The sequence below is a fragment of the Cygnus atratus genome, chromosome 3, assembly GCF_013377495.2.
Source record: "Cygnus atratus isolate AKBS03 ecotype Queensland, Australia chromosome 3, CAtr_DNAZoo_HiC_assembly, whole genome shotgun sequence".
In the NCBI taxonomy this organism is placed as follows: domain Eukaryota; kingdom Metazoa; phylum Chordata; class Aves; order Anseriformes; family Anatidae; genus Cygnus; species Cygnus atratus.
In genome coordinates, this window is record NC_066364.1 from 27,252,823 (window position 1) to 27,280,214 (window position 27,392).

A 27,392-nucleotide genomic window follows, 5' to 3' on the forward strand; every position below is an offset into this window, starting at 1 on the left:
ACCAGAAGTTATTAATACAACTTTTAAAGTCTTACACAAAAAGCTTAAAACAGGCTTGGGTTCATTTTTGTAATTTTTATATAAAAAACATTTTTAGGCATCTCTTGAAAAAGAAATAAAGCAGGCATTTAAAGCTAGAAAACAAGTAATTCCAAATTTAGTTTGTTACAAAAGGTTTCAGCTTTATTGACAAATTATGGCAAACATATTTGACAAAATTATGGTTTCCTATTTAGAGAAGCTTACACATGGAACTTTATGTGATTTTTTTTAACAAATACAGGTTAAAACACTGAACAAATTCAGTTAGCTACATACATACAGTAGCTGCTTGTTTTCAACCCCATTAAAACAGCATTTAAAATTAAATTTACAAACTTAATATCGAACATCTTAATCTAAACTAACATATATTAAAAAAGACAGGTTAAAACATCTTATCTACAACTTGATTATTGTCTGGTTCAAATGAAAAAAAGGAAAAAAAATCATATTACAGTCTTTCAGCAACCCTAAACAAAAACTCAGCCTTAGCTAGTATGTAGAGAGACTCAAGATCTGTAACAGTGTCATGCTTTCTAAGTTACACACAGCAATGAATACAACCAACAGAACATCATCTTTGAATGGTTTCTAGACAATGCTTGCCAAAGTTTTTGTTTGTTTCTGTTTTTTTTTGTTGTTTTTAAAGTCCGTGTTATAAAATAATACTAATGCCAATGTCACTCCAATGTTATAAGAAATACAAGTAGTACATAGGATAATAATGAGCAGTAATCCCTAGGATAGAAAAGAAATGGACTATTACTTGTCTTGTTGCTGTTTATGTGGAGACCACAGGCTATTAATTGTCTTTGAGATGAGGTCACAGATGAGGAGGACCTTCAATATCTACCATAGGGGTGTTCCCTGTAACCCCCTCGGGCTGACCTTGGAGGTGGTGCCTTTAGGCTGGAACGGGTGGTGGCCCATTCTTCTTGTGCTAAAAACAGAAAAGAAAAGATATGTTTTGTAAATATCTAAACTGGAAAGAACAAAGTGATGTCAGCACTAACAGTTGTCAAAATTCTTGAGAGTTTTGGCTAAAAGTTTTACAAAAATAAAACAGAGATGGTGTTGTCATTCATTTCTTTATCTTCCCACAAAAACAAATCAAATCAAATCAAATCAAAATAACAACAAAAAAATACCACCACCACCACCAGCAACAAAAACCAAAAATAAAACAAAACAAAAAATCCCTACAAACATAAAGAAAACTAACCTTCTACTTCTCAACATAGACATCTCATCTACGTCAGGATGAAAAAACTCTTACTCTTCCACTTTCAGCAGAGAATGGATATCTAGTGCGGTGGCAGTACAGTCAGCTTTGGAAAAATCACTGCACATGTCTGCCAGCTCAGAATTTGTTTTGTGTTTTGAGCTTCTAGCATTTAAGATAAAGCATCAATGTGAATAACATTTTATGCAGCTGGTATGTTAATAAGATGAAAACTTGAATCATAAAAAGGTAATTGAAATATATTTGATTTTTTACTTCCATTTGAGGCAGAAAGAAAAGAAACAAAAATAATGGAAGAAAAATATGTAGGAAGGAAGCTACTCCATTAAGCTTTTGCTTTGCCAAATAGTTTTTATTTTGTATTATCATTAGAATAGTTTTTCTTTTTCTTAATTGGCACTAATGATATATATATATGCCCAGAAAGAATAAAGTAAAATCCTTAAAACTTTTTCAATATGTACAAAGTTTCTATAAATACTTTTTCACAGACAAGGTGTTTCTGGAAGTTGAGCCTTCCAACGGAGCAAACAGGAACATACCTACAGCTGTAGTCTAGCAGTTGAACCCCAAACTTCAACTGTTTTCCCTAATCAGCTAGTGGATCGTTGAACGATTTCTGGTTTCGTCTTCCACTGATTTCAACTGATTGTACATACAGTGCTTAAAATGGACATCACAGAAATAACAGTATATCATCTCTCCTATGTCATACAGTGTAACATTTTCCCTGTTACAGTAGTCTTAGAATATATCTGAAGTACACATGATCACCAGCCAGCTTCAAAATCTCTACATATCCCTGCAAAGTTATGTGATAACCTGTGTACATTTTTGCGATGAAATATAGAAACTATCTAGAAATCAGTGTGGCAAATATTAATTATTGTCAATATATTGTCATTTTGTTAGTAATCTGTGTGCTTGTATTAGAGATTTGTGTAGAAGATAAATGTTTGTAAAATATAAAAGTAGAAGACAAGCCTTCTGATGCTAGTGCAAAAAGAACAGTTTTTAAGATGCATAAAAAGCAGAGACTGAAAAGATAAGAGTTTAGAAGATTGGAAGGTGTCTTCTAGCCAGTGGAAAAGAGACAGAAACTTTCAAATTGACCATAAAACAGTATATTTGCTATTGCTATTGATACAAATTTAATTGGTAGATATAGTAAAATTGGCTCCTTTCACTAGTTCAAAAGTGGGGATATTTTATTTAATTTATGAGTAGTTAACACAGTAATAAACTGAACTACTCAGTCCTGAGCTACTGATGAAGGTTTGAAAAATTCGAGGTCCTTGCCCCATAAATTTAAAAATCTAATTGTATCCATTTTTAAGAGATACACAATTTTTATGTCATGATCCATATAATTGAACAAAAGAGCATTTCAGGATATTTTTTCCTGTTTCAGGACTTGTTTCAGACTTTTGTTACCTCATTCCGTCACCCCAAGAAGTGTTGAAATGAGTACTCTTAGTGTATTGACAAAATTCATCTATATGAAATAAATGTGAATGTTGCTGAACTCCCAGGTAGAAGGAGATCAGCTGTGAATCAATGTGGGGCATATCAGATCTGGTAAATCAGTGCAAAAACATTCCTTGCTTATAGTTAAGAAGTACATATTTTTACTACATTATTGCTGTTACTTGCAACTTCCTCATTCATTTGCTATTAAACCAAGCCAGGATATTCTTAAGTTTGATCTGATCCCTGAGGCACCTGTAGAAAAAATCCAACCCCAATTAAATTTTATTTTTCCTTTTTCCTCCTCTCCTCTCCTCTCCTCTCCTCTCCTCTCCTCTCCTCTCCTCTCCTCTCCTCTCCTCTCCTCTCCTCTCCTCTCCTCTCCTCTCCTCTCCTCTCCTCTCCTCTCCTCTCCTCTTCTCTCCTCTCCTCTCCCTCTTCTCTTTCCTCTTCTCTTTCCTCCTCTCCTTTCACTTTTTCTTGCCTTTCCTTTCCTTTCGCCTTGCTTTTCCAAGAGGCACTGGTCTTTCAGATGTCATGTTTAATGACTTAAACAAGAAAATATAACTTTCTATACAAAATAAAATACATTAGCTTGTACATCATAATATCAAACATCAAAATTATATTAGTCATACATTTCAAATAAAGCTAACTACATTTCCTTAAATTTAGCCTGCTACTTGATTAATGAAATGATGGTCTCAGATTAAATATAATAAGGAACTTATTTTTTTTTAATCTCCATTAAGAAATGTCAAAGATTTTCTTTTACTAAACCAATCTTTTATAGCAATAGGCATTACTTTTCTCTTAAGGAAAGATTTTGTAAATATACGTTCTTGAACAGAACAAAGGTTCAGTAAAAAATCGAAATTTTGATAGTTTTGAAGTTAGTATAGATAACTTACCAAAGTTCATTCTTCACTAATCTGTCTTTACATAGCTTATTCATGTTGATTAGTTATGATGAGCATATAATGACAGGATTCTCCAGTGTGACAAACATAGAGGTCTTTTGTACCTCGATTAATACGTCTATTGATAATAATAATATAAAATTCCAAATGCACAACAGTACTATCATTGCATAGTACAAGCACAGGAAAAAAAAAAAAAAGTAAGCATCTTCATTTTGTTTGGATTTTCTTTTATATAGATATATGTTAGAGTCCAATTTCTGATGTGAACAATCAGTATGGTCATAGACCATATCTGGCAGTGCAGGCACATGCAACATTACCATGTTTGCATCATACTGAACCGTGAATGGGCTTAAATGCAGGTTGGAGAGGACATTTATTTCCTTCCTTTTAGCTTTTGATGTTCCTGCTCCTTTCGGTATAGATATAACTGGCCTACTAAATTGGCCCACTGGCTTCATACTCTCTGATACTGTCACTGAAATCACTTATATTTTCCAAAGGCAAGGGGTAAATTTGTCCCTCCAGTCATATCACACATGTCAAAGAGAGTATAAAATTGTGTTATACAGATTTCTTTCCAGTTTTGGTTTGAGATGGTAAATTATTAGTAATGTATTCTTCCAGTGTAGACAAACCTAATGACCTCCTTATTTTCCAAACTTTGTTTTAATCAGAAATAAAAATATTGCTGATGTTAAGGAAGAATTAATTCCTCCTTGCTATTCACCTTGGAAGTTTAAAAGTTTCCACTACCTATTTTTTAAATTTTATTATATCATTTAATGAATTTTAACACTTAAAAAATTCTCCCTGAATAATACATGAAATTCATCATTTATTCATTTTCATTTAGTAGGAAAAACAACAGTATTCCCCTTGGAAAACCAGAATATCTGTTATTTTCTTACATAATTGGAGTTAGTAATCTTGCTAGAGATCTAAAAAAAAACAAACCTATATGCCAAAGACTCCAGGAGTGAGCAGAGGTAACACAAAAAAAGTTTGGCTGAACTGAAACATTTTAATTAATGAGCCTGTTGTTTTTTAATTGGCATGTTTCTATTGCTGTTACCTTGTTTTTCCTAATCAATCACTGCAGACTTTTGTGACCAGTAAGAAAATAATTAGCTTACCCTAGAATGAATGGTTAAAACAGGTATCAAAGATAGCTTTTATAAAACTAATCAAAATATAAAAAAGTATAAGATAATGCCCTGTGAAAAAAGAAAAATGAGAATATGAAACATAAGAAGACTGTTAAGTTTCTGGAAACTTAACTTCTTCTATGCAAGATGTCCTCTCTGAAACTGCATTTCATTATCTCATTGTATGGAGTCTGAGAGGGGAACATGCATGGTGGAGAGGGGACATAATAGCTGCAGAGCTAAGTGAGGCTCAGGATAGAATGTACACCTTTGTACATTCATGTGGACACCTTTGGAGAAGATTTGGAAGTAGCTGCTCTTGATATGGAAGAAGAAGGGCTTCTGTTGCAATTTTTTTTTTTTTATGGTGCATTCCATTTATTGCTGTTTCTCTGAGCTGCTCAGAATATTCTGTTGCTGATTATTATTATTATTATTATTATTATTATTATTATTATTTTCCTGTTACATGAAACCAAAGTTTACTGTGGAAAGCTTTTGCCTAGAGGGCTGAAGAAGCATCAGCTTCTTATATATAAATATCATATAATAATCATATAAATATGATATAGTCCTAGATCCTCAGGTCTCTCATTCCTACAGGGAACCTCTTTCCATATCGTGAATTTAAAAATCCTGCCTCTGCAGTATGTTTCATTATACCCTTTAAAAATGGCATTTTGCTGTAAATGTGCTGCAGATTCAATTACCCTTTGCTAAAGTGTCACTGCATTTGCTGAGAGGCCCTGGGGAGGAGTAAGGTTTAGACAAAAATGGAGAAGCTTTATTTATATAAATGAAAATGACTAAAGTAGTGAAAATACTCACTAACTGTACAACACAAAGACAAAACAATTTCTTGTTCCCTTAGACTCCCCTCCCCTAACTCCTGATTAAAATACCTTCATATAAACCATATAAATGCGTTTCTGAAACCACATGTGAGAACACAATCTTTCTGCCAGCTCTTATATATTAAAAAATGACTGTATATAACCATTGGAGGAAGCTGTTTTTCCTTGACTAATAGTGTTTTTAGAGTAAATTGTTGCTGTGGCTGTAGCAGCTTCTACAACAGAATAAGAACAGAAACCCTAATTTGTAGTACAAATCCTCTGTGTTCTTTATTCCAGCAACATGGTGGACCTATTTGCTTGATTTCCAACTTCAACAAGGAAGGATGGTGGTCACTATTTATTTACATCTATTTGGTAAAGAGATCATCAAGATACGAAAAGAAGGTTGACAGATATTGTTTTTGATGATCTTGCATGATAGGCTCCACTGCATTAACAGGTGAATTTACAGCTGAAACATGGACAGAAGTTTTGGGATTAGAGTCTTCAATTGGGAAAACACTGTTCGCTACCAATGATGTAGTAGAAAAGGATTATATATTTATTGTGTTGAAAGAAAGTTGATATGGAATAACACTATCAAGAGTCTCTGAAACACATGAACCCGGTGAATAACAAGATACAGCCACACCAGAAATTAAAATTGGATTATTATTGTGGTAACTTTTTTTTTTTTTTTCCTACAAGGACTTATAATGAAAAATAACTTATCTGAATGCTAGTAATCAAAGGTTCCTGATGTGCAAATTTGCTCTTTCATATCTCAATTTGAGGATAACAGGGTAACCTTCTCTCTTTCAGTATCCTGAAAGATGGGGCCTCCTGAGAATGGAACGCTCTACCGTCAGGTATAATCTTAAAGGATTGAAACCATATAACCATGTACCTCAGTAGACACAGATACTTGGGTAGCTTGTTATCTTCCTACACATGCAATCAGAAAGACCCTTCTGCCTTTTTGGTTCCCAGGCAGAGTTTCATTATGCTTGAAAATGAGCTTTTGTTCATTTATGTTCGGCTAGCGCCAAGTCTTTCTCTTCTCTTTTACCCCATATTTTTTTTATATTATATGGGAGTATGTCCTTGTTTCTACAGTACTCGTTTGTTCACATTAATGTTTAGTTTAGTTTAGGATTTCCATGTTATTTTATTTTTTATTTTTATTTTTTAAAACTGTTGAGTAGTTCTGAAACCTCTAGGACTACTGAACCATTCCGAAATTGCTTGCTGACTACCCTGCACCTCTATTACCAAGCTTCTAATGAAAATTCAGCAAGAGCATTTCATTTTACTACTTGATCAGTTTTGTGGACCAGGTTGAGATGACACATTTTGACCTGCACAGAAGAGGAAGGATATCACTTTTCTAGCATTTGTAAATTATTTTTGTTGCTTATTTCTTTCAATAGAAAATAATTTCAAATTAGTTTTGGACTATTTAGAGGAAAATGAACTGGCAGTGTGTCATATTTTTAGAGATTTCAGTAAAAAAAACATAAAAATGTAAGTACTTAATTTCTCTACCAACCATTAAAATTACACCAGGATTACACCAGGAAAAATATCTCCACTGCTCTACTTTGATTACTCTGATACTTTTAGAAATAAATAGGAGAAAGATTCCCCTTCTAAAAGATCTTTAACAGCTGTGGATGTCATGCTAGCTTTTACATACTGCCACAAACCTTCTGAGAGGAACAGTGTGGCTCTCAGAGCAAAATCTCTTGAGTATATGCTTTTGAAAGGGATTGTGTTCCCAAAGACCCCCCTAAGAATCTGTATAATAGGAGCATTGTCCTGCCAAATGGTGAATTCAAGTATCCTGGTCTCCTTTGGAGTGTATTTGGTTTTAGTGCTAACTGAAACATGAAATTACATCATTGACAGTACATGGAGAAGGCAACTGAGGGAAGCAGCAGTCTTGCTAACTCCTTGAAATTACAGTTTCCTCTGAATCATGGCTTCCAAGTTCCCACTCACTAGCAGAAGCAGTGATCCCAGAAATGGGTTAGAAAGACTGTTTTTGGTATTGTTCAGTTGACTATATGTTGCAAGATAAGATCTTCCTTTGTGATTTCCTTATTAAAGAAACAAACAAACAAACAAACATATATTTAAGAATGCATTATTTAGTTAATATTATTACTATATGTGTTAGGAGGATGTAGGCAAAAAGACTTACAAAATAATTAGCTGTACAGTGGAATACAGACTGACTTTTTTCACTCATAATTTCATATATTTATCTGGCTACATCCCTTGCTTATTTTTCTTACACCTTTTGTGTGAAAGCTCATAGCTGCTGCTTTGAGAGCAACAAGTTACTACGCAATAGAGTGCATCCAGAGGTGATTCTAGCCCCAGTCTTCAGTTCCAGGATGTTAATTCCAGAGGTGTCACAGATGATGTCCTCTGGGATACAGTACTGGTCATGAGGTGAGAGGAGAGAGTAATTTGACATTGTGATCTCTATTGATTAGCAGAGAAATTAACTATTTGCACTCCAGAAACAAACAAACAAACAAAAAATCCCATAAAGTCTTAAAACCTGCGTATGGCATATAAAAAATGGAATAAATTATGGGTGCAGATCCTTGAGAACACAAAACCACAAACATACAGACACACAGTCAGGAAAAAAAAGGGCTCAAAACATGTTGTGAAGCGGGAAACTTGCTCGTGAGAACAGTGAAGCCTGGTCTTTCTCTGAGAGACTGTGCCAAAATGGAAAGGAAAGAGAACCTGGACATATCTGGTCTTAATATGTCAGTGAAGTGGAAACTGCACCAGAGTTCAGATGAAGAGCAGGTAAGAGCTGTAGTCTGGAAGCAAGAAAGGTAATCAGGAAAATCACTACTGAGACTGTGAATCAGCGTGACCAAGAGCTGAAGAGATGTGCAGAGAGGTCATCATGTTTTAATACTGATTCCTTTTCCTCCTTCTCATTTCTGTGCAAAGAAACCCTGTGGAGTCTGACCTCCCCGTTCCCTTAGTCATGTCCAGCCTGCCTTCATCCTTCTGCTCTGGAGGGCTCTTCCCTTCTTCTGTCCTTTGCTACTTCTGTCTGTCACTGACATTATCAGATGTCAATGACTAGAAAGATAAATCCGAATAAAATAAAATAAAATACAGAGAACGTATAAAATAGAAAGAAGGTGATGAGTAAAGGAGCACAAAAGCATTTTTTGCCTGCAGTCACAGGAGTTGGGATTGAAAGTGTAAAAAGAGATAGTTAAAATGACAGTTTAAGAAGAACATGTAGAAGATCAAAGAACAATGCACTGAGGGCATACAAATTGAAACTAGGGACAGAGGTGAACTAGGGAGCAGACCTAGAAAGTGTGTCAGAAAATGGACATTTCATTTTATTAATAGTTGAAGAGAAATCTATGCAGGCAGCTTAATTACTTAGAGGTGAGGGTCCAGTTTTTTCCAGGAATTTGTTATTACCAATTTGGTAATTTCTCTGATTAGTGAAGAATAAATGTCTGTTTTCTCTTCAGAAACTGACAGTATAAATTATGGCTGATGTGTTGGAAACAGTTTATAGCTAAGGAATCTGGGTGTGCTTGGGCATGCGGATTGCTTTGGGTATGATAACAAATGCCATCTTAGTCAATGAATTTTCTGGTGACTAGTTTGATAGGAAATGTGGGTCATGGGCACATCCCCTTAAGTTACACTGGACACCTTTCAGTTTGTTGCATGCTCCACCAGGAAACACTCACCACTAGGAAACATAAATTAACTGTTACTATCACAGGCAATCGGCACCCTTGGTTTATGATTGATTGAAATTGTGTGTTAGTATTTTAGTACTGCTTTTTACAATTCAGATTGACTCTTAGCTGCTGTGTTCATTGAGTTCTCTATATATTTTCAGTATCTGTTACAGACATCAATACATTAGCTGAAACTCCCTTGACAGGTTATTGTACAACCAATTGCTAGTAGATTCAGTAGCTCAGACTGTTAAACCACAAAATATGTTAGATTTTTTTTTTCCTTACTGGGCAGTCAAAGTGAAAAACATGTCATAGTAACTTTAACCTGTGAAATTCTTTTGAATCTGGTATCACTAAATGGTTTAATTTATAACAGAGAGGAAAACACATGAAGTTGTTTCTGTCTTACTATTTTACCTACATAGTATTAAGAGTACATTAAAATTCACAGTGGTCTACCTAATACAAAATTCTGCTCTGAACAGTGTTATCATCACATGCTTAAATGTCTTCTAGTACAAGACTCCAGTTAAACACATATTCAGAGAACTTCTCTTCTTCAGTCAGCATTTTTTAACCTTGTCATGGAATTTAGATCACTGAATAAAAACTCTTTCACAAATACAAAGAGGGCAACAATACAAGTAACTGAAAGACAGATGATTTACAGTTAAAAATAATATATTAACAGTATCTGATTTGCATATGAATGTTATTTCCCAATAACATTTACATTTATATTTGTTACTTATATCCTGTAGCTATAAAGACCCGATCCCTTCTTTTTCCTGGTAACTTATTTAACACCTGAATATTGCCCACATTTTAGGGGTACAATTTTATTAATCTCTGGTCAATTATTTTGGGACAGGTGGCCAGGAAGAGATAAAAAGAGCTATTCTGTTTAGATAGTTAAGATGTATATGACAGTAATTAAGATAATGCTTTAATGTGATTTGCCATTTAGCTTTCAATGTTATTAGAAACACAGACACTGCTTTTAATTCACAATAAAATAGCTTTCTTTCCTATGAGGAAATATTCTCCTTACAATCTTTACAAGGTCACTGCATACATTTGGCAAGAGAACACAACACTAGAGATGGAGTGTAAGTGGAATTAGGAATTGTGATTTCTAGCTCTTCTCCTTATTTGCTCAGTGACTTTGGATTTTTTTTTTTTTTTAATTTTTATTTATTTATTTATTATTTTTATGGTATGGCTGCCTCACCAGTAAAATGAGACAGGAATACCTACCTCCCTGGGGTGTTCTGAAATGTAATTAATTGTCTGAGTGGTAAAAGAAAAGTGCTATAGATGTGCTTAGTAGAACACCCAATAGAAACCAGACAATTAACTTTAAAATGAGAACACTGAAAATTAGAATGATATTCTTTGGATAATTCAATTTGTCCTGTCTTTCTCGTAAACCTCCAAACTTCCTCCTGGAAAAGATGGCTAGAGGCACAGTGCTAAGCAATGCTTGGAACTTTTTTCTACTCAGGCTAGTGACTAAAGTTCTGCTAACATTGACAAAGCCAGCATTTCACCCCATAAATCCACTCAGAAAATATAGTGTCACTTGTACCATAATTGGACAAGTATATATTATTTTAGACAAAAAAAGAAAAACAAAACAAAACAAGCAAACAAACAAAAACAAGAACAGGCTTTGCCTTGTTTTTTTAAGAACAGAATCTGCATAGTTTTTTTTTTTATTATTATTTTGGTCTCTTTTTGCTTATATGCAAAGCCCACAACATGCTCAAGATTTTCTCCCTTGATATCTGTGTATTTACAATTTTGAAAGAAGAATAACTGGAGTGGCTATCTTTCAAATCACAAAGGGTACCTTTTTATTTAAATATGGACTTCTGTCAGAGGACAAAAACTATTTTTGAAACACAGTCTGAAAACCACTAAGTTTACTTATACCATACTAAAAAGCACTTATTTTTACTAAACTTACATAAAGTCAAGTTTGCATATGCAATATATATGGCTCAAAAACCTGAAATGGTAGGAAAACCTCCTGGTTTAATAGTCTATTTTGTGGACTTAGCTGTAACTGTTTCAAAAAAACACTCTCCCTGTGCTTGATGCTACTTCCCCTTCAGGAGGGCTAGCTAATTAGCCGACATGGGTACTCTAAATTTACTGTGTATTGTGAACTGCCCTGGCTTAAACTGATTCTTCTAAGTGGAGAATCAAAGAAACCATCAAGAAACCATCCATGCAACTGCACTGAAGCAGATGAGATGATTACTGTGGCACAAGTAATGTTGGCAAGAGGAGCAGTAATGGATATAGGAGAAGGCAATTTCTTACAGGGCTTCAGCCACTTTTGCAGTGAACATCTGCAAAAAGAAATAATGAATGAAAATAAGGAGTTGAAGGAAAGGAAATACGGACTTTCCACTTAGGTTCTCCAAATCTACAGTTCCCATGGTGAAAGTCAGTGAAATTACTGTGTGAAATACTGCATTTGATAAGAAAGTTTTGCATAATTATTCTTATTCTGTCATATAAAAATGATTAATAATTCAGGAGTAATAGAGCAACAAGTTGCTATAAATTAAGAGCACTCTCTTCTGCTGCTACATGCATATATATATATATTTGCAATGTAGTAGTATGTCAACTGAAGTACAAAAGTTTTAGGATATACAGTCAGTTAAAAGAATGTGACAGATTTAAATATGGAACTTTCTAAAGAGTTACAACTTAATTAAAACAGTGATTTGACAAAACGGCAGCATCTTTAGTATTGTCCCCACAGCAGCCATCATAGCTGATGTGAATTTAAAATGTGTTCCTTTTCTTGAAGACTTTCACAATCACTCTCTTATGAAAATAATAAATCTCTTCTCAGGGAATGAACACTATTTGAGATATAGCTAAGATGATTTCTCCAATAAAAGATTTGATAAAATTTTGCAGGAAATTAAGGAAATGTTTTTGACAGTTTATTTGGTCATACAGTGTAGGAACTGAGGTACACAGGCTCTCTGATACCATAGTATATAGTATATATACTGATATATATATATCTGATACCATAGTATATAGTATATACCATTTATATGACATATATGTCCACATTCAGTAGAAATTTTCAATGACTCCTGCTTCTGGTGGAGGAAAAGTGGAGATCTGTACGGGAAGACTCAGGAGCACTTCTGAATTTCCAGGTCTTCTTAGGGAGATGCTCATCTACCTCATGATCAGGGAGAGACTAGATGCCTTTTTATTCCCCAAAATAAAGGTGGGCCTGAAGTTTCATGGCACAATGGCAACTTCTGGGAGAGATCCATGGCACATCTGGAAAGTTCATTGATCTGGGCCACTGGGAAGGCACCAGGACTCACATGCTATATCAATATTATCAGGTAGTGCATGAATCATATAATCATAGAATATCCCGAGTTGGAAGGAACCCACAAGGATCATCGAGTCCAACTCCTGGCTCCACACAGGTCTACCCAAAAATCAGAATTCAGACCATATGACTGAGAGCAAAGTCCAAACACCTCTTAAACGCCGACATGCTTGGTGCCATGACTACGTTACTGGGGAGCCTGTTCCAGTGCATGACCACCCTCTTGGTGAAGAACCTTTTCATGATATCCAACCTGAACCTCCCCTGTTGCAGCTTGTCATGCAAAAGGAATGATCTGCAGAGTGAAACAGCTGATGTTGAGGACCTGATGTTCACACTGCATGGCTTGTAGAAGATTTTTTCCATTTCGGACCAGCCCTAGTTTGAGCCTCTGGACTGATTGCTTACAAATAGTATAAGAGCAACTGGTTTAGTTTCAAACTAAAAATCAAACTAAAAGTATTTTAAATCTACTCAGTTACATGAAAAGAAGTGTAATAAATGAAGAAAATTAGTAAATCTGGTTCAAAAGTGCCCTCCTGTTCCTGTGCTAGTGTAGAAGCACCCAGAATGCACTAACCTGCCTACTGGTTGCTCTGTTGAGGCTCAGCAGAAAAAACTCTACCACACCAGGACAATCTGACACCTGCTGCCTCTTGGCATTTTAGCTATTGTCCAGTATCAAAGACTTAACAGAAAAAAAGAGTATATGAACTTACAGCTAAACAGAGCTGAGTTCAGCCTCTTGGCCTGAAGCAGACTAATTTGGTATACTATGTCTTTTCCTGTTGAAGCTAAAACTTTATGGAGAGAAATGCAAAATTTCAAAAGACGAAAGCAAAAGATCTTGTTCTAAAACTTATCTCTGAGATGCCTACTCTATGCTAAGATGTTCTATCAGTTGGAAACAAGTTATTTTTTTCTTTAGTACCTTGCCAGTGATACCTTCTATCAGATACCAAACATATATAAATTCAGATTATATAAATGAACAATCAGTTCACATTAGCAAAGCTTTATCAATTAGTATTAGTAAAGATCTTTCCTGTAATCAGTGTAAACTTCACAAGCTATGTGAAGTCAAACAATATAACAAGGAGAATCAGACCTGTCTCTTATATCTAGATATCAGTCGCTACCTTAATCGAGCACTTAATTTCCTACATTTGAAGACTGAAGACTTAAATGGTGCTAGGCTGCCAAAAAAAAAAAAAAAAATAGAAAAAAGGCAAGAAACGCTTAGCACCATAGGCTTGGTGATTAATAGGACCAATGACCTACAATATCAATGTTACTATCAGAAATAAGGAAGGAACTTGGACTGACAGCTGAACAAACTTCTTACCTTCACCTGCAGAGCAATTGCTACGTGCTTCTTCAGAATTCACAAAATACTTTTTCTGTATACGCTGCAGCATGGCTTCATGTGTTTTTGTCACTGCCATATTAAATAATGAAGGGTATATTTCACACAAGTTTGGTAGTTACTTGAGTTTCTCCACGAAATGAGCACACTTGTCTTATAATAAGTTATTAGACTTTATGTTTCATAAAATAACATCTCTTTAACCAACCTATTTGTTTATTGGAATTCCTGAAGTTTCATCTCTCCATATATTTCTCCCTAAATTTTATAACTATATATTCATTTTTGCTTTTACTTGTTCAGCAGAAACTATCGTTGTTATCCACCCTGACCTCCCGACCAAAAAAAAAAAAAAATACTGGTTAATAAACTTCTCAGAAAAACACAAATTTAAAAAGTAAACAAGATAGTCAAAAACTAGTGGAGCATTGTTGTATATTTTTAGCTTTTAGCCCTATAAAGCCCTGTAAAGAATTTTTTATAAAGTGTTGTTTGGGTAGAGTATTACTTAGTAAACTAATTGTCATCAAAACTATTAAGCTCTTGTATTAAATGACTGGCAGAGAATTATTTCTAAAATAGTCAGTTAAATCATTGTGGCAGCATTTTACAACTTAAATGGTGTTTTACATTAAAAGGAATTATATCAAACAGTTATGCTTTCTAATTTTTATACAAGGTGGAATTATCCTAAAACCAAATACTAGTTGTTTACAAGTGAGAGCTTAATGCTAAAACGGGGTATAATATGCACTACAAAATGTTATAATTGGAGAAAAATGCACACACTTTAAAAAAAGAGAAAAAATCCTGAATAATTTACAGTAAATAAAAAATGAGCCAAATATGCTTTATCCCAGTATTTTTTTTTCTGAATCCAAAATATTTTTGTCATTTATCATTAAATGAATCTGAATGTAAAAGGTTTATTTTTTCTTCTTCCCCTAAGACTGACGAATGGAGCAAGGCATTTATTTAGCTTGAAAATTTTGTAAGATAGAAAAATAATTTTTGATGAAATGAAGAGTTCCTCAGGTTTCTCAATTAAATGCAAAAATATCTACCACTGTTTCATTTTTGGTGAATAGAATATTTTTTGAGTTCAAAGCAAAAATGATTGACTAATGCTAATGTTTGACTTATTTTTTTAGGGTACCTCTAATTTGTGTTAAAACAAACTGTGAAAAAATGAAAAGGTTTGGGATGTTTTTTTTTTTTTCTTTTCCCTTTTACTGACATCAGAATAAGCAGTGAGAAATGAATTCTGACTGAGGAATGACAAAATACTGTAAATAAATGAAAGACATTATGAATGTGACTAGAGAACAATAATTATTTTTTTTTTTTACAATACAGCGAAAAATTGGAAATGTGATCAGGAGTTAGTTTTAAAACAACCAAAAGGAAGTACATTTTAAGGCATGAGTAATTACATTGTGGAATGCTTCTCCATGAATTTCTGTGGATGCTAAAACAGAGTGAAAAAAGCAGTTAAACTAACTAGTAGAAGAGAATGGGACAGTGACTATAAAACACAGTGATGTAGCACATCTTTGGCCTAGGGAGTCCCTCAGTTTGCCAGAAGTGGGAAAGATTGGGGTATTGTACAAGCTGAAGTACTACTTTGCATTTGTCCTGTTCTAGTTTTTCCTGATATTAGCCATTTGTAAGGAATAGCACTTGGGATTTTTGAGCTTGAACAATTTCATTCTTAGGATTCATAGAGTTTTTTAAACCTGAGTATTTTGGCCAAGACAAATTTTCCAGTTTCATAAACATTCCTAAAAATTGCTGACATCCCTGCACATGGCAGGTAGGTTGGAACTAGATGATCTTTAAGGTTCCTTCCAACCCAAGCCATTCCTTGATTCTATGATTAATTTTGTTGACGATAGTTACACTGAAATAATGTCTCCTTGCTGCATGGTGTCAAATGTAGGGATCAGCCTTGCCACGTTTTGCTGTATAGCAACAGAAGTGTGTGTGGAATTCACTTCTCTTCTCTCTTTGTACAGGAGACAAGATACAGATTAACCTTCTCAGTTCTTGCCTAAGGCCTTTGGCAGATGGTGTTCTAGCATAATTGTGGCAGTTTAGGGTGTTATAGACTTCAACACTATTCTTTCACCCTTTTCCTAAGGTTCCTGTTCTTTTAGTAGTAGCAGCAGAAGTGCATATGTCTCTGAGATACTGTGGTTTGTGACTTGACATAAAAACATAAATCCCTGTTGTCCAGCTAATACAAAAAGCAGTACCTGCACTGGGTTGTGAACTACAGCATCTGACAGTGGGCACACACTTACTTTCTTCCATACTCAATATGGCAGTATTAACCTTTGGGAACAGAGGCAGGAGCCTCTTCAGCTTTCTGCAGGAGGAACTGGCAGAGATCCTCTGCAACAGCTTCCCTCCTTTGGTGGAAGCTAGGCAGAAACTGCGTCTGGCAAACAACACCTTGAGTACTCTGAGCAGTTCAAGGAAGAAACAGCGTTCAGATGAAACATCTGTGAGGTCAGACAGATATAATTAATATAGCTTATAAGTTATAGGATGTGCTTGCTAACAAGTCATGCTATATCTGTTATCCTTCTAGAGTGGGCTAACAAGCAGCATAACACTTGTAGCAGGAATGCTGGTTTCTCTATAGAACAGGGAAAATGAGAATGAAATGAGTTGAATGGTTTACAAAGGGCTTTTCCTTTAGATTGCTTCTATCCAGTGAATAAAATGCCTTTTTTGTACTTCAGCAAGATAAGTATCATAAATGGTTACTAAGTATGATTAGAGGTGAGGCTACTTTATGTTTTAGAAAATTGCACAGTAGTTTAAGTAAATGGTCTTTCAATTTTAAACTAACTTCTAAAGAAATTTGTCAGTAAAAATAATAAAGCCTGTAAGGGCTATATCCAGAAGATTTCATGCGTATGTCCTGGTATTTGTTCCTAAGTCCAAAACATTGATCTTTGAAATTCTCTAGCAGTAGCTGTATAATCCTGAACCCATCGAAAATTTGCAGGAATCTCATAATTCCTTAATAAAACATTCCCAGATGCTCCAAAGCTTCTGCAGGGAATAATTTTGAAGCATTTTAACTTTGATCCTTCTGAGAGTCTGGGTGGCAAGGATATCAAATCACCGTAAGGAGTTTAAGTGACTAGCTGCATAACAGGATCTGTGCTATGAATTTTTGTTCATAGAATGTCCCTAAGTCACAGGAAGAAGTGGGATTTTACTTATATCTCTCTCAGCTGCCTTTGCTATTGCCCTGGGAGGTTTCCTGGTTGGATTTGTAGGGGATCCAATTCTCAGGAACTTCACATAAGAAACTGAACAAGGAATTCATGATGATTAACTCAAGGTGTAGATTCCACAGTGGGAGATAGCATGTGAGAATCCATCTTGCCTAGCCTCAGACAAGTAACAGGCCTTTTTTTGCTTGGTACCTACATCTACATAAAAGAGAGCTGAACTTTTTGAGAATGACATGGCTTTCAGGTGGACTCTGCATCCGTTTTGCATTAATGCATAAATCTAAACAACTTCTGAGAAAAGAGTACCCACAATCAGACTTCACTGCACTCTTTTAAAAGGAGCATAAAAGAACCCATGAGACATAAAACACCTGATATTTCTCAGAAGAAAGAAAAGCTATAGCAGGCAGCTTGTATGGGGGTACTATGGCCCTATATCACGCAACAAAATACAGAGAGCTCTGTATGACACATAAAGGCAAATTTGTAAGTACTACGTAGCATTACTATTTGGGGGAATCAAGTTTATGAACAGAATAAAAGAAAACCTTCTCAGGATTAAGAACCATCTAAAGATAAGTTAGAAGCAAGAGGATGCATGAGACAAAATAGAGAAATGCCAACCTATTTTTTTTTTTATATATATATAATACAGATACTGACAGAATAAAGGTGAAAGGGCAAGTTACAGGAAATGTGTAATAGACATCAACAAGAAAATGGGTTCGATGTATTTGTGCTGTATGTGTGTATGGTCTTATTCAGAATTTTAGGGAATTCCGAACTACAGAAGTGTACCAGAAAGGACTGTGAAGGAGGGATATAGTCTTATTGTGGAAGGTAAAAATCGGTGTGAAAATGAACAGAGGTGAGAGAAAAAGATTGTTGATGCCTGTGGGACACTGAGATACGATAGGGGAGATAATTTTATACAGTATGGTGGATTCAGATGTCTCATGATGAATTGCAACACATTCTGAAGCAGAATTAGAAAACAGAGACATAATGGAGAGTTAGGGCAAAAGCTATATGAGGATGAGAAGGGGAGGCACCAGACTGCTTAGTTATTGGTTGAGTGGGAGGCAGTGAAAAAAAAAAAAAGAGAATGAAAAACAACAGTGTGTGTTCAGAGAGAACACACATCTGAAAGAACATTCAGAAAACTACAGCTGCGTATACTCAGATTACCTCCTCAGACAAACAGTGGTAACTTTGGGATGCAGAAATTTCACGCACAGCTTTCCAAAACATATAAACACCAATTTTACTAATCTGCTAACGTGAAGCAATGGGAGCACAAACTCTCATATACATATCTCTCCCTGATTTCAGAAAGTAGAAAAATTGCAATTTGTAATCTTATTTCATTGTCACATTTGCTCCAGGTTATTGGCAAAACTACTCCAGAATGTTGTATTCAACTGAGAGCTCAGAACATACTTTATGCAAAAATGTAAGTCAACAGTTATCAACCATACATTTTGAGACAAGTCTAGCAAAGCAAACCCAGATATTTTCAGTTCGTTTCAGCTGCTTAATGGAAAAAAAAAATAAAAAAAAGTAGCTTCATGTGGAGCATAAATTTAGTCATGATCAGACTCCTTGAACACTTTGTAAGCCTTAGTTAATTAGTCCTTGCAACCCCCCTGCTGGGAAAACAAGTAATATTCTTCTAGTTTTACAAATGAGGGATTGGAGGAAGAGTGACATTACTTCAAATGGCTTGCCCAAGCACACATAGAATCGGTGTGGGGGAGTCTAGTTAAAAGTTTAATACTGGGTAATTCTTACTGTGCTGAGACTGTGCTTTTCTGCATTGCCCAAAACCTTAGCAATGCATCTGGAAGGAGGGATGTAGAGGGAATCCGTAAAGGGCAGGAAAGGTCTTTCATTGCAGATATTAAAAAACTACATACAAAGAGGAAAAAAGGCAGAGGGTGACTGAAGCACAAACATAAATATGGATATGTTATTATTATTACTTGTTTAGAACTGGAAATGTGCTTGACTGCACATTATGTTATCCGAATGTATTGCGAATACTGATTATACAAAAAATTAAGTTATTTCTGATTATACAATGCAATCATTTTGACAGTGTCCCAGTAATGTCTTGTGATTGCTGTACAAATACAAAGGAAACTGCAACTTTATATTACGGTGAAATTTGCTTCACAGCTGCATGAATAAAATTATTTTTTCAAGCAGCAATCCTTATATAACCCCTTAATGTAACTCCTGCTTGCAGTGTCATTTCCAGCAGCTCTCATTTTCATAATGCTTTGGAAGTCACCATGTGAACTTACAATACTTTATTAGTACCAGTAAATCAAGCATGATAGCTGTGTTGAATACAAAAGGGTCAGTGTCTAAGCTTACAATAGTCAGCACTGCTCTCTTGTCTCAGTGAAATTGTCATCTGATTCACTGTGTCATCTGATGGTAAAATGTACTGATAAAAATATGTTTGGAAAAAATGGAATAGATTCTAATTAGTTATTGAAATACATCATTAATATCAAGTAATTGATCTAGAAAATTGGCTGTACACATTGGAGTGATATTGTCTTTTTGTCTCATGCCTTCTATTTTTTTGAAGAAGAATTATTCTGTCTCAGACACAGACTTAGTGGGGAGAGATGCAAAGAACTCAGTGCTCTCTTTATCCTTACTGCCTCATGCAGCCTGAGGATACTCCTATGCTCCTCTGCCACTTGGTGCAGGAGGGGTTCACACAGGGGTGGAGCACCCTCTTCTTCCCCTTTGAGCAAGTCTATATTTCAAAATATTGCAAAACTTGCTGGTTGAAATGCATATGGCAGTAGTAGATATACAGGATTATTGGCACATCAAGCAGACTGAAACATAGCACTGTGATTCAGGCACTGAGCAGAAACTTCAATGTTGCTGTTAAAGCTGATCTATGACTGATTAATTTGCTTTGTAATTTTGATTAAAATGGATCTGCCCTATTTTCTGGTCCTTCATCAGTAAGTCAAACCACACCCTAAAACCACACAAAATGGACCACACAAATCCATTAAGTCTGGCCTTTGTAAAAGCACAGAGAGAAAGAAAAGTGCATGGAAGTAATTTCTGAGTTGTCGATGACAGATTTTTCTTTTGATTTCACACTTTTGCTAAAGACGGAAGAGACCTTACCGTAGCTGTCATAAGCCTCTTCACTTGTTCCATGACCGTAATCATAATATTCAGGCACACTGGAAAAGATTCAGATAGGCATGTTATTATTGTCATGGGTAAGCAACTCAAAATAGAGCACAGAAAATGAAATGTATTTTAATACTTTTACATGATAGCATAGTCCAGCTAGTTTCAGGGATAATGAAAACTATGAAAATGTAAAGAAGAAGGTATTGATGATGATAATAGATATAATAAATAAAATCACATTCTTTATCTGTTAAGCATAAGGTAAAATTGTCCCTAAATACATAAAGCTAGGAGACGTGACAAACACTGTCAGAAATTCTATTTGCAAAAATAAAGTATGAAAACAGTCTATCCACTTTATTACTCACTATTGTTAAACTGCCAGAAGAGGTGTAAACCCATTTACCTGTAATTCCAAACATTTATGCAGTATCAAATTCAGCATTCTTTTTTTCCCAAAGATGACTTTATTGCACTGTATGGAACCTGTAAACCACTTATGTTTACTGAGAACACTGACAGTTTTTCAGCTTTTCTCCTGAAGAATGTTTTCACTGCTCCTGCACAGGCCTATTGCTTATGCAGTTATTGACAGTCATGCAAAGTTTTACACAGTACTAATAAAACATATTTAAAGGTTTAAGGACTGGAAAATCAGTTGCAAAAGAACATTTTGATTGCTTTTTGTTAATTAAAAAAGATCGAGTATTGTTGTATCAGCATGTTACCAAAGGATTACAGATCATAGTAACAACTTGATAATCAGCAATCACCTTGAAGTGGGCACCCAGAAAATTTGACCTCTAATACGTATTGAAACAGGAGTGGAATTAATCACACTTTTGCTTTACTGCTATTATAATTCACGGTTTGAATTCTGTATTTGGTACCTGGAACCAAATTCAAGATCAGACTACTGCTGCTATCAGGTACCAGGCAGACATTAAAAGGAGTCAGTACCTGACCAGAAAACTTGCAATCTCTGTGCATTATATGATATTGTATTTCTTCTATCTGCAGGGAAACAAACAAAAAATACTTCCCTGTTGTTAACTCTTTTGTTGTCACTTTTGCTCCTTTCTCCTTGGAGACTATGTGAGAAGGACTCTTTCAAAAACAACAGTAGCATGCAGCCAGCTCAGTATTTCTCTATTTGTAACATTATTGCTCAGACAATTTTCCATATTGGATTATTGCTTCAAAAATATTAGTTTACACTTGAAAGAGAAGCTTAGTTGACAGTGGAATGTAAGTAAAAATATTTCACAAATGGAATAGACATAAACAAACAATCTGTAACAATTATTCTCTTAAACAAATGTTGACTTTGTTCACCAACTGCCTGTAATCAGATTTTTGATGTCTTGAACTTAATAATTATTCATAGCTATTCCTGGAATAATTTCTGAGAATAATTCATGTGCTGTATCTCATTTGAGAGCACTGATTGCATGTGTTTGATAACTGACAGTCAAGTTATTCTGATTTGGGACACAACATTCCCTGATTGGGTTGGTACTACTCTCATAGTCAGTTTTGAGCTACAAATGTTGTGTATTGTTTTTTTGTTTGTTTTGATTTTGAACAAAAAATGCAATGATAATTGTTGTGCATTACTAACTTAGCCAGCAGTCATTCATTCATTCATGTGAGCAGATAGTGCACTGATGTAAATATCTTAGACATGAAATTCATTTACTAAAACAGAAAGTGGATTTATGAGCGACATGAATGAAAATGAAGTTAATTCATTTAAAAATTTTTCCCAATGCCATCTGAGCATAACCATAGTAGAGTCATCCAGTTTGCTTGAAAAGTAATTATCCAAATATATACACCCTTCTCTTGAAGTTGTGCAAGACTTTTTAGAAACAGACAGGAAGAATACATCTTTTTATTTGTTGAACACACTAAACATTCTGTAGCATTTTTGCAATGATTTTAGTAATCAATTATAATACAATTTACAGGACTACCCAGGGTGAATTGGGCAGTCAAAATCAGGGATAAATCCAGTCATATCTACAGAGTTCATGGTTTTAGACCTAAGAAAATGTTTGAAATGTTCAGAACAGACAGCTGACATACCACCCACATCTGGCATAAAAAATCTCACGTAATACAATTTAAGCATCATCATTTTGGCATACTGTAGCTTTTTCTTGGTAGAGGAGGGTGTTGGAATAGTGAGGGGGGTTATAGGAAAAGAAATCATAGAACTCTCATCTTCTGTCAGTGGATAAGATCCTAATATTTCTTCCTCTTATATTTTACAAAGTGCATCCAAAGGTCAGCTTTTAGCTGAGTGCATTTTGGACCCAATCCAAAGGCCAGTAAGTTATCAACAGCAGTCCCCCTTTCACTGGTCACTTGAGCGATTGCTATCAGTATAACATCTAGCAAAATGTAACACTTGTAAGAGCAGGTAAAAATTCCTTGCTACCTTATGGTTGTTGTATTTTTTTATTTGAGAAAAAAAACAACACAGTCATACAGACAATAAGAATGAGAGATAAAAATCCTGCACAGAAAACATTTGGAAATTAAATACATTATAAACAGAATTCGAAGTCAATATGCAAACCATTCAAATAAGAAACAAGCTGTATTGCAGCTGTAGGAAGGAAATGATTTGTTGTATACTGCAAATTTGATGTTTGTAAGCACAATCCTTAAACTGTTTCTGAAAACGTGTAATTCATAGCACAATATCTAAGTTCTCCAAATTTTTTCCCTGAATAATGCATGTTTTTCACAGATTGGAATGAAAATATTTCAAATTCATTGGTAACTCAGATAGTGTTTTGAACAATAACTGGGGCAAATTTGTTAGTACTTAGTACGAAATACCCAATTTAAAAACATATCTTGTGAGCCAGACTGTTCATTCATTAGTCTGCTCTATTTTAAACCTTTCTGAATATTCACTATAAATCTATTATATGCATTCATTTGTAAACATTTTGCTATGTGTTTTATTAAAGTGAACAATGAATGTTATAAAAATGGGTGATAGAAAATGGTTCTACATACATAAGGTCTTTTTATTATTATTATTATTAAAATACAGATAAACATAATTCATTTGCATTATGACCAGCTATGGAAGGAAAAAAACAGCAAATGAATTCAGCATAAATAAAAACTTGTTTATATAATTTTACCGTTTTCAGACAGTTCCTGAAAACTGCAGTGATCATGAATTGTAGAAACCTCAGGTTCTGTTGGCAGTGTTAATTGGAAACAAGACATCATTATCTATCATTAGCATTTATTACTTCCAAGCAAGATGAAGTGTAATTTACTAAAATTCAAGTACCCACCTGAAAGCATGATGCAATACATTTTATAATGTGGATAAGATTAACTCATTAACAACTTCACAGATTTTATTCCTAAATTTTTAAAGTATTGCACTATACTTTAACACCACAACTCTGAAACACAGGGGACGATGTGCCATGACTTAGACTTACCTTCTATATGTACCACTTGTGGAAAAATTTACATATATGGGACTCTGAGTCTTACAAATAGTTTAATTATTTTTACATCCCAATTGTTTTTCAACATCAGAACCTCTGATAAAATTTTCCTCTACCTAGATTAAATTTTCAGAACTAGGATATATGATTCTGTGCTTAGTGGACAAGAATATTTATAATGTATATACCATTAATCTTCATAATCATAATATATTTATATTTATTTTTAACTTAACTGTAGATCTTGGTTAGTGCTTTTGAACCCATTTTAAAGTCTGGGGATCAAACATCTTTTCAGGCAGATAAAGACAGATCAGTTCCAAAGAAAAGAATAAAAATGTTCTTTATTTGAGCAATAAGGACGTCCTAAATTCCTTCCAACCAGAACTATCTGGTGCTCCTATGAAATGAGAATACCTTAAATGCAGAGACTGTATACTTAAACAGCAACTGGCTTTTAATCTCTCATTAGGTGGGACATTTTCAAATTGACAGAAACTAAGCAAAATTAAATTGCAACTTGTGTCAATACCCATGGGAAACCACACAGCTCAAAAGGCTTTGAAGACTAGTGCTTTAAGATGGTATAAGCAGAGAAATGCAAACAAAGGAGTTAAGATTGAAGTCACAAAACCCTAACTCTTGGGGTCAACAAACTACCTGAGGGAGGATTGATGTTTACCACTCAGCGATCAATGGTTTGAGATATGGAAAATCACAACATTAATGAATAGACTGCACTAGCCTTTGACTGATCTCTTCCTGTACCTGAAGGAAGCTGCTGGCAAAAGACACAGGGTCAGCAGAATTACCTTTTGGCTCCCTGGCTGCTCTTGCAACTTCTCTAATATAAGGCAGCAGAACATTGCAAGAATTGAAGAACTTGAGTTGTGTTCTCTCATGTATCTTTTTCTTCTCTTTTTGTTCTTTGCTTTCACTCACTGATAAATATCTAAATTCTCTAGCTTGTTCTCTAACTGTGGAGCACAAAATGTGGTTGTGGACATGCAGTGGTCACACTAACAGCCAGAGTTGATAGGTACAAGAAAGGGTTGGTCTGTTTTAAACACTCCAAATGCATGGTTCCATATAGATACTTGGTAAAGTGTGTTCTGTAATCTATCCTGAAAGATCTTAAGAATCTAACAGCTTTTGATTAAAACCTGTTGAGCTAGATCTTTAGCAGATGATTATTTATTTATTTTTGCTGTAAAGGCATATTATTATAACTTGCTTCTCTTTCATAATGGTTGCACTCTTTAGCTGGGAGATTATACACTAGAATCTTATATTAACTTTTTAATAGGAAATGTTTAGGAAACAGTTAGTCAATTTAGGAAATTTTGATCAGCCTTGGAGTTATAACTCACACATTAGATAATAAGCAGGATTCTTTTGTGAAGTACTTGAATTGGTCCAAACTAGAGATTCAGCTCATGCCAATGAAGTTCTATAGTTAGATTCATAAGCAAACAGATGAAAAGCTTCCATGCTATACTTCGAATAACTCTTGAGAGACTTCCCTTCTTGTGTTGTCACTTGACAATGTGAGAATGAACCAATGTGTTTTAGGATTGGCAGTCTTTTTCTATAGTTAGATTCATAAGCAAACAGATGAAAAGCTTCCATGCTATACTTCGAATAACTCTTGAGAGACTTCCCTTCTTGTGTTGTCACTTGACAATGTGAGAACGAACCAATGTGTTTTAGGATTGGCAGTCTTTGAAGAGAGATTCCTGGCCTTTGTCGTTGTGCAGTTAGCATTGATATTTTAGACAAATACAGAGAAATAAAATTATAGCTCTCTTTATATCTATATCCCAGTCTGTATTAGCTTCACATAACAGATTCTCAAGTCAAGCTAACATACTAGATGACTTATAAGAACCCCTAGAGGTGGGATTCAACCTTTTAGACAACTCTTATTCTTTTTTCATTTCTTCGGGTGGATCCTTTGAGGTCTTGGTATCCTATCTCCCATTACCTCCCTCTTTTCCAATATCATTTCTGTTGAGCATCTTGCAGAATTTTCAGTTTTAAATACTGATAAATGATACAATCAAATACGTATCTCCTATGCTAACAGGATCCTGTCTAATACTATTCTAGTTGTTTCATGTATGACTGCATTTGTAATGCTTCTCCCTCCTACATAACAGAAGCAGTCAAGTCAGCAGGATTTAACTTATAGCTGACAATGAAAGAAGAGTTGTTTACACAAAGCAGCATCCTTCTTCTTGGAAGAGAAGTGAGAGAAAGTTGCACTTACATGAACTGCAATATATGCAATTTTTATAAAATAATATTTCATAATATTTCATATTGGAAATGTGTGAATAAAGAAATAATCTTCCTAGGAATCTAAGACTTACTGGATCATCTCTGTTTAATTAAGCATTACGTCTATAGGAAAGATGATGAGTCTTTTGAATAAAGGAACTTGTAGGATTCATCCTTAAATCATAAATATGGACCTTTACTAAACAGTTCTTTAGAACTAATGGAATAATATGGTGAACAATTTAGTGGATAAAGTTTCCTTTTTTTTTTTTTTTTTTTTTTCCTGAAAGCTCAATTTTGATAGTATTCATATTTTTAACTAAGAAGAATATCTCCTTTACAATACTCCCTGGACTTATTCTGTAGCTTACAATATGCCTGAAGTTGAACTATATCTCATCTGTCTCCGGTGTTTTCTTGTTTGAGTTCATGTTACTGCAACTCTGATTTAAAAATAAATAATTAAGCCAGTAGTGCTATAAAGGATATGTGCAGAGAGCCTTCTGAGTTGCAAGATGATTTTGGGTTCTGAAGTTTTTGCAAAGTTTGAAATAGAAACCAAAATTCCATTTATGGGCTACAACCACAGACACATGGGGATTTCTATTCAAATATTCTCCATCCCTCTGTATTTTTCTCATACACGCAAAATTATTACTATTTCAGAATATAATGTAAAATATCTGCAGACACAGTATTTACAAAGGGAGTGATACAGAATTTTAAGAATCCCACCCAGTTTTAGAGAAAAAAAATTTTTCTCTACTTCAGAGCAGCTAAATTTTCATTTTGCTCATAGAATCAAGTAAATGAGAAGTGGCATTTGAAAACAGTTTCTGATGATGAATGCCATAAGTGGATTGCTGTGAAGATACATAAAATGTCATATTCTAGGCTTCCTGGCTTGATTGATTTTAATGGGTTGGAAATAAAATACAGAGAAATCTTTATTTATGAACAGGTGGATATAAGCACAAAGCTAAAATGAAATATGACAAAGTATAAATACATTGCATTCTGGTTAAAAAGTGAGAGAATGCATAATAGGGAAA

General features: G+C 34.6%; 1 protein-coding gene across 2 annotated transcripts in view; it reads right to left on the reverse strand.

Annotated features, from left to right (window-relative positions):
* Positions 1–769: 769 nt before the first annotated feature.
* Positions 770–27,392, reverse strand: part of KHDRBS2 (KH RNA binding domain containing, signal transduction associated 2) — a 348,366-nt gene continuing 321,743 nt past the window's right edge. For both annotated transcript variants that reach the window (XM_035543032.1, XM_035543031.1), the window contains 2 exons: positions 20,564–20,622; positions 770–982 (listed from right to left, as the gene is read on the reverse strand). In XM_035543032.1, coding sequence (XP_035398925.1) covers positions 885–982; positions 20,564–20,622 — 157 coding nt within the window. In that variant the 3' untranslated portion in view covers positions 770–884. The remainder of the gene's footprint in view (positions 983–20,563; positions 20,623–27,392) is intronic.